This window comes from Alexandromys fortis, unplaced genomic scaffold (assembly GCF_014885135.2).
Source record: "Alexandromys fortis isolate MF-2015 unplaced genomic scaffold, M_Fortis_MF-2015_v1.1 scaffold_106, whole genome shotgun sequence".
In the NCBI taxonomy this organism is placed as follows: Eukaryota; Metazoa; Chordata; class Mammalia; order Rodentia; family Cricetidae; genus Alexandromys; species Alexandromys fortis.
The window spans coordinates 5,947,506-5,960,567 of record NW_026067980.1 but is presented as its reverse complement, the minus strand read 5'-3'; the positions used below and the strand labels follow the sequence as shown (position 1 = coordinate 5,960,567).

At 42.8% G+C, this 13,062-nt stretch overlaps 1 protein-coding gene across 1 annotated transcript in view; it reads right to left on the bottom strand.

Annotated features, from left to right (window-relative positions):
• Positions 1–4,736, bottom strand: part of Appl1 (adaptor protein, phosphotyrosine interacting with PH domain and leucine zipper 1) — a 39,935-nt gene extending 35,199 nt beyond the window's left edge. Inside the window, exons 1-2 of the mRNA XM_050158244.1 lie at positions 4,668–4,736; positions 1–81 (exon numbers count right to left, since the gene is read on the bottom strand). The exon at positions 1–81 is cut by the window's left edge and continues 19 nt beyond it. Coding sequence (XP_050014201.1) covers positions 1–81; positions 4,668–4,721 — 135 coding nt within the window. The 5' untranslated portion in view covers positions 4,722–4,736. The remainder of the gene's footprint in view (positions 82–4,667) is intronic.
• Between the last annotated feature and the right edge of the window lie 8,326 nt (positions 4,737–13,062).

The following is a 13,062-nucleotide window of genomic DNA, read 5'->3' as shown; positions in this document are numbered from 1 at the left end:
GTGCATAGCTTGATACAACTGGTTCATATAATTGGAAATAGCGGTAGCATCTTCTTCAAATACACCCAATAAAGACCTTGTCTGTAAAAAATAAAAAAATAAAAATAAATTCAAGTTTACATAAATCAGACAATGAAACACTTTTTTTAAATATTTATTTATTTATTCATTTATTTATTATGTATACAATATTCTGTCTATGTGTATGCCTGAAGGCCAGAAGAGGGCACCGGACCTCATTACAGATGGTTGTGAGCCACCATGTGGTTGCTGGGAATTGAACTCAGGACCTTTGGAAGAGCAGGCAATGCTCTTAACCTCTGAGCCATCTCTCCAGCCCCTGAAACACTTTTTTTAAAGCACTAAAATACTAGAACTTTAGTAATTCTGACTTGTAATCTATTTAAGCACTTTTGATAGTAATGTCAAGAAGTCCAAAGATTTTTTTATTCTGATTCATTTCATTAAAGTAGCTGCTTAAAGCTGGGCATGGTGGTGCACACCTTTAATCCTAGCACTTAGAAGACAGAGGAGGAGCAGATCTCTGAGTCTGAGGCTAGCCTATTCTACAGAGAGAATTCTAGGACACCAGGACCACACGGAAACGCTACCTCAAAAAACAACAACAAAAGTAGCATAAGCAAAAAGAACAAAGGTGTGTTTTTTACAAATTAAAATTCCTGAAATTAAAGCTAAAAACAGGATGCATGGGGGAAAAGCAATGCATGGTAGCCAAATTAAAGAAAAAAAAGGTAGGGGACAACGAAAGCTTAAAATCTAAAGGATGATACTACCCCACCCCAATACACACATATAGTTGGTTGAAGATACGCCAAGCTGGCCTCAAACCCATGGTGTTCATTCTGCTTCAGCCTTTGAAGTACTGAGACTACAGGCGTGAGCCACCACACCTGGACAGACTTTATATTTTTATTGACTAACTTCCTGTATTCAAAGGAAAAACTTAAGCAATTGGGTTTAGGATGTAGTACAAGACCTCTGTGACGTGTGAAGTCCAGTCTCATACTCTACTTTGCCAAGATATTTTCACACATGCACTACCATTGGCCAAATGTAACAGACTCTTCTTCCCTCTAGTGGTCCACTCTCTGTCTATCAAGTGCTGTTTTAAAACATTAAAAAAGAAGAAAGCTAGGCATAAGTGGTGTTAATCCTAGCACTTGGGAGGCAGAGGCAGGTGGATCTCTGAGTTGTAGGCCATCCTGGTCTACAGAATGAGATCCAGGACATCCATGGCTACATAGAGAAGCCCTGTTTCAAAAAAACCAAATAATAATAATAAATTAACAAGATTCACTGTGATTCCTATTTTCAAAACAACATAGACAAAACATGTTCTAGTAGAGGCTTAAATTTACCCCTTCAGCTCTTTTGCCAGTATATAACTTTCAATAATACCTTTATGTTAAATAAATTAGATTTGAACTTTGAAAGCTTTATTATAAATCAAAACTTAAAAAAAAAAAAAGTCAGAGGCCAGGCAATAGTGTCACACACCTTTAATCCCAGCACTCAGGAGGCAGAAGCAAGTGGCTCTCTATGAGTTCGAGCCTAACCTAGGCTACAAATGGAGTTCCAAAATGACCAGGCCTATTACAAAAAAAAAAAAAAAATTCAAAAAGAAAGAGTACATTAGGAGCTTTGAGAGTTTTCATATTCCTTATTATTCTTATTGGATTACTTTCTAGATAAACTGAGAAGGACATATATGAAAAAACATTCATCTCAGCCCTATTTATAAAAGCAGAACTAGGAAAGACTCTGAGAGTACAACAGTGAGAGCCGGATAAGGTACACCAGCTGTAGCCTCAACTAGTCTGGAGGCTGAGGCACAGAGATCTCTTGAGCTAGCCTGAGCAACACAAGAGTTTCCTCTCAAAACAAAACAAAAGTCTTTTTAAAAGACATGAAAGAAAGAGAACTTGTTGGGAAGAGAAAGGGAGAACAAGAGAGGTAAGGGGCAAATACAACAAAAATGGAAATGTCATAATAAGATCCATTGTTACGTGTAATTAATATATGCTAATAAAATATTTTAAGAGATGCCTGTTAAATCACTTAAGGAAATGCGCAGGCTTGGAATTTTAAATTCAGAATACTATGAAGAGATTTAAGCTATAAAGGAGCCATGTGAAAAGCTGGGTATGGTGGCAGATGCACATAATCCCAGTACTGAGAAGGCATAACAAGCCTTGGGGCTTGCTGCGAGTCAGCCTAGCCTACAGGATCCCTTGAGAGACCAAGGTCTCTAAGGGAGACACTATCTCCAAAACAAACCAAACCAGCTAGGCAGGTGCTGAGGAAGGACCCTCAGGCTGTCCTCTAACCTATACATGCATATACAAGAGTAGCTGCAGACACTTAATCACACACTAAAAGGGCTGGGAAGGTGGCTCAGCAGATAAAGCACTTACCCTGCTAGCTTGAGGACCAGAGTCCAGCTTCCCCAGAACCCATGTAAAAACTGTGCATGTGTGGAGATCATATGTGCTCTCAGCACTTATAAGACAGAGACAGGAAACCTGGGGCAAGCTGGCAAACTAGACTAGCTGAATTAGCAAACCCAGGGTTCAGAGAAAGACCCTGTCTCAGTAAATAAACGGTAAGCAATCAAAGAAGATAAATCAATTTTGGGCCTGCATGAACATGAGCACACACACAAGGATGTGTAAACACATATATACATACATGTACAATACATATACATACAAAAAATAAATAAAAGCAAGAGTGAAGATTTATCTTAGTGATACAGCATTTACCTAGCAAGTGCAAGGTCCTGGATCCAGTCTCCAGTTCCAAAAAATCATTGTTTTCAATTAAAAAACAGGGGCTGGAGAAATGGCTCACTCGTTCAAGACACTGACTGCTCTTCTAGAGAATCTAGGTTCAATTTTCAGCACCCACATGGTGGCTCACAACCAATCAGTAACTCCAGTTCCAAAGGATCCAAGACCCTCTGCTGCCCTGTTGGGGCAACAAGCATGCAAGTGGTACACAAACACATGCAGCCAGAACACCCATATACATAAAAACAAATTTTAAATTAAAAATAACAACAACTGGCTGGAGAGATGGCTCAGAGGTTAAGAGTATTGCCTGCTCTTCCAATGGTCCTGAGTTCAATTCCCAGCAACCACATGGTGGCTCATAACCATCTGTAATGGGATCTGGTGTCCTCTTCTGGCCTGCAGGCATACACACAGACAGAATATTGTATACATAATAAACAAATTAATTAATTTAAAAAAATAACAACAACTGAAAGTACTTGTGGTTCAAGCTTGCAATCAGTAGTCAGAAGCAGGAGGAGGCCTGTTTGAGGCCAGCCTGGGCTACAGAATGGGCCTGATTCAAGTTATAAACTAATTAATTACACAGAAAGTTCAAGATTATTTCCACACTGAAAGTCACAGATAGGGCACTGTGCAACTCATTCACTTTCAGTCTTTATATGCTATAAAAAGGAAACTGGGTAAAAAGTAGTTCAGTGTACTGAGTCTTAATTTTTAAAAAGCAAAAAGATAAAATTATTCTGACCAATACAACCACAAAATTGTTGCAAATTATCTAAAAATAAATACAGCTTAAGATTTTACACTGGGAAAGTCATTAAACAAAATGTAAACCAGTTGTGAGATAACCCAGACTGTGGGTGTCGCTCTCTCATATGGCCTGATAAGAGTACATTACATCCGAGCAACTGGCCTATAAAGATAGGATAGCTCTCAGAATGAGAAAAGAATAAATCAATTCTACAATCAGAGCCAAATTTCAACCTGGAAATCAAAACCGGCACAAAATCCACGGCAAAGGTGTCATCCAGGAAAACAAGCTTTAGCCCTTTTCTTTTTTGGGGAAAGGGGAGCACATTACACTATAAATGCCTATGAAATATGCATTTCTCAGCAAGCAATATTTAAGAAGTCCACCAGCAACACTGTTTTATATGTAAAACAATCTATAAAAGCCCTTACTATCTATATAAAGGCGAATGTAAAATGGAAGTTGATGCAAGTCACAGGCCCTAACACCTTTTAAAAATACAACTGATTTCTTCCAGTACTGAAGAAGAACCCCAACAGTTATATTTTCCCAAACTGTCTTCTGCTAGAGCAACCACACCAGCATCATCCCCAACGCACAAGGCAGGGTTTTCATTCTGATGAGTTTATTCGGGCCAAGTCTGCAAGCCAAGGCTCAGCAGCGTAGGCGTCTTCCGTCACCCGCGTGGTGCACAGCTCAAGTGACAGCCACCGCACAGCAGAGACTCGGACACCGCCACAGCGCGGGGAGCCAGGCGCGTCCGCCCCGCAGCCCCTTCCGTCCCCTGCGCGCCAGGCCTCCTCCGACTACCAGGACTGAGCTCGCCATCGCGATACAAACAGCACCGCCCGTGAAAGGCAACGGAGACCCGACGCGGATTCCGGCGCCAGGCCAGGCCCCACCGGAGACGGCGGCGGCCGCTCGGCCTCAGCCCGCGGCCCGGCCGCGCGGGCCTCCAGCCCGGCCCCGGAGGGTAGGGCGCGGTCCCGGCCGGCAGGCAGCGACCCCGAACGGCGGCGGCGCCCACTGGGCCGCGGGCCCCGGAGGCGCCAGGCCCCCGCTAGGCCGCGCGCTGCCCGCCGCCGCCGCCCGCGCCTCACCTGCGGACTGTCTTCCAGCGTCTCCTCAATGGGCAGCTTGTCGATCCCCGGCATCGTGGCGAAGGCTGGGCGGCGGCAGGACACTCGGCGGCCGCCCACGGCTCGGCGCGCGGCCCCGCCTGCAGCAGCTGACCCGACCCGCCCTCTCGCCGGCGCCGCCGCCCCAGCCGGGAGCTCAGAGGCCTCCGCGCGGGAAATCCCGCCCCCTCGGCCCGTCAATCCTGCCTTCCGTACGCCCATTGGCTCACCGCGACGCCCGTCAACGCTGCGGGGCTGACCGGGGAGATTCCATCCCGACCTCCCGCTCAGCCCGCAGTGGCCGCGAGCGCCCATCTCCTTCCCGGCTATGAGAGTGTAGGACACTGGTAGCGGTGACTGAAGACCCCTCGAGGGGACTTGAGGCAGTTTCACGTCTGCACCGTATTTCGTCAGCAGCCTTGGAAAAATCCCTGCTTCTGGCCCCTGCTCGAAGTCTTAACTCCTGCAAAGTAGTGCTAACTCACAAATCTCTAACACCAGAAATTGTGTCATTAGTGGGGTTTACGGTTCATTTGTAGGTAGTAGACCCCAAACCGTTTTTTTTTTTTCCGTACACCTGGCTGTCTAGCCACATACTCACACTAGTTTAAAACCCTTGCTTTTGTTGACAAATCCCTAGTTCTTACCTGGCCTTGAAGTTTTGACGTGCTGAAATTATGACCACCGTAAAGGAAAACGTCTTTTCTAATAAAAATTAAAAGGATACGGTTGCTGGGGAACTCTGCCAGTAAAGTGTTTATCTCGCAAACGGATTGGCATTTTTGTTTCGCCAGAAGGTTTGGAAGAGACTTCAATAGCTTCCTGATGGCCCTTGACTGTAGGGTGAAGCTCACACGGTGGGAGGTTTGGCATGAAAGAGTTAAAACACTGTTCCTTTTACTCTTTCAGCCTTGCTGCGCCCTCTCTCCGGCTTCACGCTGCTTTATTTCTCTGTAATGTTACACAAAGTTTATCAGTGTACAGAGAAAGTGACAAGATCACTAATATTTCCAGAAAATCTACCCATTAACCCCACCAGTTCCTTCCACTGTCATTCCAAAAGTATAGTGACTGAAAGAAGAACGTTAGCTTCCTGGTTCTCCAGCTACTTCTACTGAACCAAATCCAAATACCAGAGCAAATCCAAATATGGCAACGAACATGAAATTACATGTTTGAAATTAAAGCACCTAGATTTTTCCCATGAGCTCTTGAAAGATAAAAATGGTTTCGGAAGTTTTATGATAGATTTGTGTTATAGTTTCACAGAATTTAGGGTTAATGACCCTTCTATGAGAACTCACCCCTTAGATCCTCCGCCAACTAGTCACCCTCTTGAAGAGACCCTTAGTTTTGAAGAAAGGATGTTCGACACCAATTCTTACATGTATGAAAGGTTCCAACTTGTATTATGGGCATTTTATTCTTGGTACCTCTTTTTACTAAGCTAGCATAAGCAGGATGCAACCAGCTGTAAGGAAACAAAACTTCCAAGCAGGGTCCAGGCCAGCAGGAACTATATAGTGAGACTCTGTGCCAGATAAAGAGAGAAGGAGGACATGGGGGGCAAGGGAAGAAGAAGAGAAAGAAAACCTTCAAGGTAAGTGACCCTCTTGCTTAAACTGTAATTTGTAAAAGGAAAGAAAAAGAAAGACAAAGATAACTGATAATAACCAAGAAAGACAATTGTCAAGGTCTGAGAAAGAAGAGTAGTTAGGCAGTGTAGCAAGAGGAAATAACCAACCATGGTCACGATGAAAAGAAAAAAATGTATTATATTACCAGGCTGTGGTGGTGCACACCTTTAATTCCAGCACTCGGGAGGTAGAGGCAGGCGGATCTCTGTGAGTTCGAGACCTGCCTGGTCTACAGAGCTAGTTCCAGGACAGGCTCTAAAGCTACAGAGAAACCCTGTCTCGAAAAACCAAAAAAAAAAAAAAAAAAAAAAGTATTTTAGCATCTGAATTATTTTGGTGTGATGATGTCATCAAATTAAATGATTTTCTCTGTTGTTAGTCTATCTAAACTGTTTCTGTAAAGTAGGCTCCAGAGACTTGTACATTGTCTTAAAATAGTAAGGAATTCTTTTTTTTTTTTTTCCTTTGGTTTTTCGAGACAGGCTTTCTCTGTGGCTTTGGAGCCTGTCCTGGAACTAGCTTTGTAGACCAGGCTGGTCTCGAACTCACAGAGATCCACCTGCCTCTGCCTCCCGAGTGCTGGGATTAAAGGCATGCGCCACCATCGCCCAGCAAAATAGTAAGGAATTCTTTAAAAAATTCTTTAAAAAAATAAAAACAGTCAACTGGGCATTGAGGCACACACATTTAATCCCAGCACTCAGGAAGCAGAGGAAGGCAGATCTCAGTGAATTTGAGGCCATCCTGGTATACAGAGTGAGTTCCAGGACAGCCAGAACTGATACATAGAGAAACCCTGTCTCAAAAAACCAAAAATAAATAAAGAGATTGTTAATGACTTAGGTTAAGAAGTAGTTTAGTCAGACTATAAAATGATAAAACTAGAAAAATTTAAAGAGCTTGTAACTTCAGGATACTGTATGTGATTTTACATGTTTACATTTTTTTAAAGATTTTATTTTAGGGCTGGAGAGATGGCTCAGCAGTTGAGAGCACTGCCTACTGTTTCAGAGGTCCTGAGTTCAATTCCCAGCAACCACATGGTGACACATAACCATCTGTAGTAAGATCTGGTGTCCTCTTCTGGCCTGCAGAACACTGTATACATAATGAATAAATAAATCTTAAAAAAGAAGATTTGCCTTGTAGGGAGAAAAAAAAAATTAAAAAAAAAAAAGATTTTATTTTAATCCCAGCACTCGGGAGGCAGAGGCAGGCGGATCTCTGTGAGTTCGAGACCTGCCTGGTCTACAGAGCTAGTTCCAGGACAGGCTCCAAAGCCACAGAGAAACCCTGTCTGGGGGGGGGGGGGGGATGATGATTTTATTTTGTATACAATGTTCTGCCTGCATGTATGCCTGCAGGCCAGAAGAGGGCACCAGACCCCATTACAGATGGTTGTGAACCACCATGTGGTTGTTGCTGGAAATTGAACTCAGGACCTCTGGAAGAGCAGCCAGTGTTCTTAACCTCTGAGCCATCCCTCCAGCCCCAGTTTTACAATTTTAAAACATCTCTAAAGCTGAAGAATTCATATTTTCTTTTCATAACCAAAAGGTTAGTGGGATTTTGTTTCATTTAGTTTGAGGGAGGTAGGGTTTTTTTTTTTTAATGATTTATTTTTATTTTATGTACATGGGTGTTCTGCCTGCATGTATGTCTGTGTGAAGTGTCATATCCCCTGGAACTGGAATTACAAACAGGTGTGAGAAGTCATGTGAGTGCCGGGCATTGAACCTGGGTCCACTGGAAACAGAGCCAGTGTTCTTAACTGCTGAGCCACTTCTCCACCCCCTGGTTTTATTTTTGAGAAAGTCTCTCTAGCTCAGGCTATGTAACAAAGGGTGAACATGCATGTCTGCTCATCCTGCCTCCACCTCCTGGGTGCTGGAATAGCGAGCCTGCCACCATGCCTGGTTTTCTGTGGTGCTGGAGATGAAGCACAGGACTCTGTGCATGCTAGAGCATTCATTCTACCAACCTAGCTACATCTTCAGCCTTTTGTGTATCTAACCAGCTCGGTTCAGTGGAAGCCCATCTCCTCTTAGGCAAGAAACACAGCTTGTTCAGAGAATGCCTTCGGGGTTACTGGAGACTGGCATGTGGATAACGTAGTGAAAACTTTAGGCAGCTGGTTAGTTTTATGGAAAGCAAGTCGGAGTTAAGCAGCACCCATCAAAGAATTCACTGGAATGTTTCACACATGTAATTTACAATAAAGTTATACAATCCCACTAATAGGCTTGTTAATGACCAGTCTTCTGAAATTGTATTTGGTATTCTTATAATTAGGTTTTTACATGATATTCCTTGATGTACTGTCTGTAGTTTGTAATAATAAGGAAGAATCCAACAACTCAAATGATGTTAGGGCTTCACTTTTAAAAATTATCCCCCTAGGTTAATAGTTTCCAAATGTAAGCACAGCACATGTAAAAATCATCTGAAAGATTGTTAGTAGACAAATTCCTAAACCCTGATAGAAATGTCTGCTGGAGTATAGAGTGGAGCTGAGAGTCTATGTAATAAAACCTCCATCAGCAGAGTAGTGGAGGCTGACACCTTTAATCCCAGCACTTTTGAGTGCAGAGACAGGGGGATCTCTGAGTTCGAGACCAGCATGGTCTACAGAGTAAGTTCCAGGATAGCCAGGGCTACACAGAGAAACCCTGTGTCAGAGAATAAAGGAAGCTGATACATAATCTAGGCGTCATGATACAACCTGTAATTCCAGTGCTCAAAAGACAGACAGACAGACAGACACACACACACACACACACACACACACACACGCCGAATACTTTTGAATGTCACTATAGCGAGACTTAATCAGGTAATCCAATTATTTTCTTTTTAACATACAGCTGAGATGAGCTAAATTCAAGAGATAGTTAAATGAATTGGTGATTTGGAAGCTCAAATCATTCTACCTGGTTTAAAAAAAATCATCTTCCTTTTTTAGAAGAATACATTGATTACTTTCTTTGCTCAGACCACGAACATTGGCATAAATCAGCAGCATTCCCATTTCTTATGAGGAGGGTAAAAGAGCGTCTGGATTCTGAGCTCTTGGTTAGTGTGATTCCACTCTGCTTTGGAATCCTGTCTCCAGCACTTAGCAAGTTACTTTAGCCAAGTTACTTCTCTGTGTCTTTGCTCTGTCAGATGAGAAATGAGGCTTCATAACGGGAACCTATATTGTAGAATTGATAAAAACCGTCAGTGAGTTCTCAAGTAATACATAGCACAATAAGCGATCGGTAAAAAATACACCTGTCCTTTTCAATATCTACTGTTAAGTATTAAAATACTTTAATGTTCTTATAGCAGCTTCCATTTTCTTCATTTTTCCTTTACCACATCCAAAGAAACCAATGTGTTCTAATCAGAGGATCATGTTTATTATCTTAGGGAATTCCAGTACTGTTTAAACAAAACCATTGCCTTTGCTTTTTTACCACTTTGACTTAGGAGCTTCTCTGCCCAAAACGAAAAATTAAAAATAAGGTGTTTGGCTTGTTTTCTTTTCTTTTGTTGTTTTAGCTCTCTCGCACGCTCTCTCTCTCTCCCTCTCTCTGACAGGGTCTCATGCAGCCCAGGTTAACCTCAAACTCCCTCTATAGCTCAGGTTTACCTTGAACTTCAATCCTTTTATCTCCACCGTGGTAGGTGGAGGTAGAACTGAGATCACGAAAGTACACCACCACCCTTGGTTTCTTTAATCCATTTTCTCTTGGCACAACTCAATGCCATGGAGTAATTTGTAAAGTATGAAGGCTTATTTGGTTTGTGGAAGACTAAGAAGTTCAAGATTGTCCAGCCATGGCTGAGAGGTCCTTCTTACCATTTTTGGTTCTCCATAGGGGCAGCCTAGGATTTGTGGTGGGACAGAACATCCTAGCTCAGCTCTCTCTTCCTCACTTTATAAAGCTAGAGCCCCATTGAATTTGTGCCTCACTTTTATGACCTCATTGAATCTATCAGAATCTCATCATCAAATATCATAGTTACATAATTTTCTTTCTTGCCTCTCTGCTCCTGATGGAGGTGGGTCTTGTATCTTATCTGTTGATTTCATTGGTTAACAATAAAGAAACTGCCTCGGCCCTCATAGGACAGAAAATTAGGTAGGCGGAGTAGACAGAGGAGAATGCTGGGAAAAAGAAGCTGAGTGAGTGAGTCGCCATGGTGCTCCCACTCCAGACAGACGCAGGTTAAGATCCTCTCTGGTAAGCCAGCTCATGGGCTACACAGAATATTAGAAATGGGTTAGAACAATATGTAAGAGCCAATAAGAAACTGGACCTAGCCGGGCCAGGCAGTGTTTGAAAGAATACAGTTTCCGTGTAATTATTTCGGGCATAAGCTAGCCATGCGGGCGGCCGGGTGCCGGGGACGCAGCCCTGCCGCTCCTATTTCAACATGCTCCTCTTCTTCTTCTCCGGTCCCATGTCTAAGTGTGTGTGTTATGTGTATGCGTGGAGACAGGATGACTGCACTCGGTCACGCATGCCCATATGGAGGCCAAAAGTTCATATTAGTATCTGTCTCTATTGTTCTCCACCTTATTTTTGAAACAAGGCCTCTCACTGAATCCAGAGCTTGCTATTTTGACTACTCTAGATGGTCAGCCAAAAAAAAAAAAAAAAATCAGCCTGTTTCCACCCCACCCCACCAACAGGCTTACAGGTGCAAACACCAAATCCACTTTTTGTGTGGGTATTGGGTATCCAAAGTCAGGTCCTCTTGCTTGCATAGGTCTCCCACTGAGCTGTCTCCCCCAGCCTTCCGCCCTCTTAGTACCTCACAATGGGGATTAAATTTCAACCTGAGTTTTGGTGGGAACATCTAAACCACAGCATTTGTGTTTTGATAATCTAGGAAAAGGGAGTACCAACAACGAGCTACCACTATAATGAGTGTCTGAGGGTTTGTCGGTTTGTTTGCGGAGGAGGTTTGGAATTAGCTCCAAAAGGTGATCTTTTATGATGCTTTTATTGCATAAGAATTCTGGAAGAGTTGGTAAAAGGGGAAGAGGTTGCTGACAAAGAAGTCAGTATCCTGTGAATGTTTCATAGCTGTAAATGTCTTGATTTTTACAAAACACTAAGGGACGTTTAAAAACAAAACAAGGTAACTGAGAGTTGGTCAAATCACAACTTTTATCACATAGTTAGTGCAAATCAGCCTCCGGGTTAAGGAACACATCCTTGCGTGAACAGTAGAAAGGTGTTCACTACCTTAAGGAGCGACTGTCTTTATTTGACAAATATTTATTCCATAATGACCAAAATACTAACAATCTCTGCCCCTGTGGAACTGCTTACAAAGTATGGTAAAGAGAAAGATTGTAAAATAAATAAATAAACATACTTAGTATTAAGGCATTATGTCAGAAACTACCATGAAAATTGAGCAGGATAATATTGGGAGACACAATTTCAAATAGGCTTTTTCAGGGACACTTCAGTGAGAAGAGGACATCTGACCAGAAACTTGAAGTCACAAGAGTGAAACCATAAGAATGTCTGAGGAAAGAACATTCCAATAAGAGTCTGTCAGCACAGAAGCCAGCACTCTAAGGCAAGAGCGGCCCAATTCAGAACTAGCACAGAGGTCAAGGTAACTGGGAAAGATCAAGGAAGACAGACTGAGAAACAAGTAGAGAGAGGAAGGAGCCTAGAGCATGTAAAACCCTGTGACACTCTGTGATGATGGCGAAACAAACCCACTTCAATAGACGTTGTAATTTAGAACAAGCGAATGAAGAAATCACAGTGAGTATATTGATGTTATTTTAAATAAACTTAACAGTTAATGAGAGATACTTATTTAAGAGAAATTTTTATATCAATGACTTAGCCAAAAGGGCAAGATGAGTGTCTTGAGAATAGAAGACAATGGTTTAATCTGGAGATTGGTATGTAACACCTCCTTGTCCCTTCCTGAATACTTCAGTCCAAAGCCAATAGGTAGAGTCCGGGGAAAGTGGGAATCTATGCAGAATGAGGCAGCCCTGGTGACACAGCAGGATATTTCAGTCCAGCTATGACAAGGAGTGTGTTCTCACATACCCTTCCTCTCAAGAATAAATAGTAAAGAATGCATTTTGGTGGAGAGTTGGCCTGGGGCAGGATATCAGTGCTGAAGCGGGACAAGGAAGGAATGTACATGGGAAGAAGAGAAGGAAGGGCTTTTGTGGGCCAGGTACCTAACCCAGAATTTAAAAACCCAAGGTGGAATAAGAATATCCACAAAAGAAGGCAGGCGATTGATATTCCAGGGAGGTAAGGAAAGCTCCCACTCAGCAGGGCTACCCAGAACAGAGGATCAGAACTCAAGTGAGGGAGGAAAGCATCTCACAGCTAGGGGGAGGTTACACACACAGAAAAGATGGAATGGATGAATGAATACATTGGGGATAATGGGTGCCAGGATGCTGGCTGTCAAAGACGGTGACAAGAGTGAAAGGAAGGAAATTAGAAGGAACCCTATGGGATGGATCCAGGTTGGAGTCCCAGCAAGTGTGTAGAAATGAATACAGGAATCAGCATGCACATAACATATGCATAGTAAGTTCCTGCCTCTCTCATTGAGAGAGCCTGAGAATACACATAGCCCAATAGCTGTGAACAGGCAGGCAGTCAAGATCTTTAGATTTGTAGGGCTAGAGGCAAGAAAAAAAGACATGTGCCTGGGACAGTGTGTTTTGCTAGGAAGTAGAAAATGCTTTTCTGAAA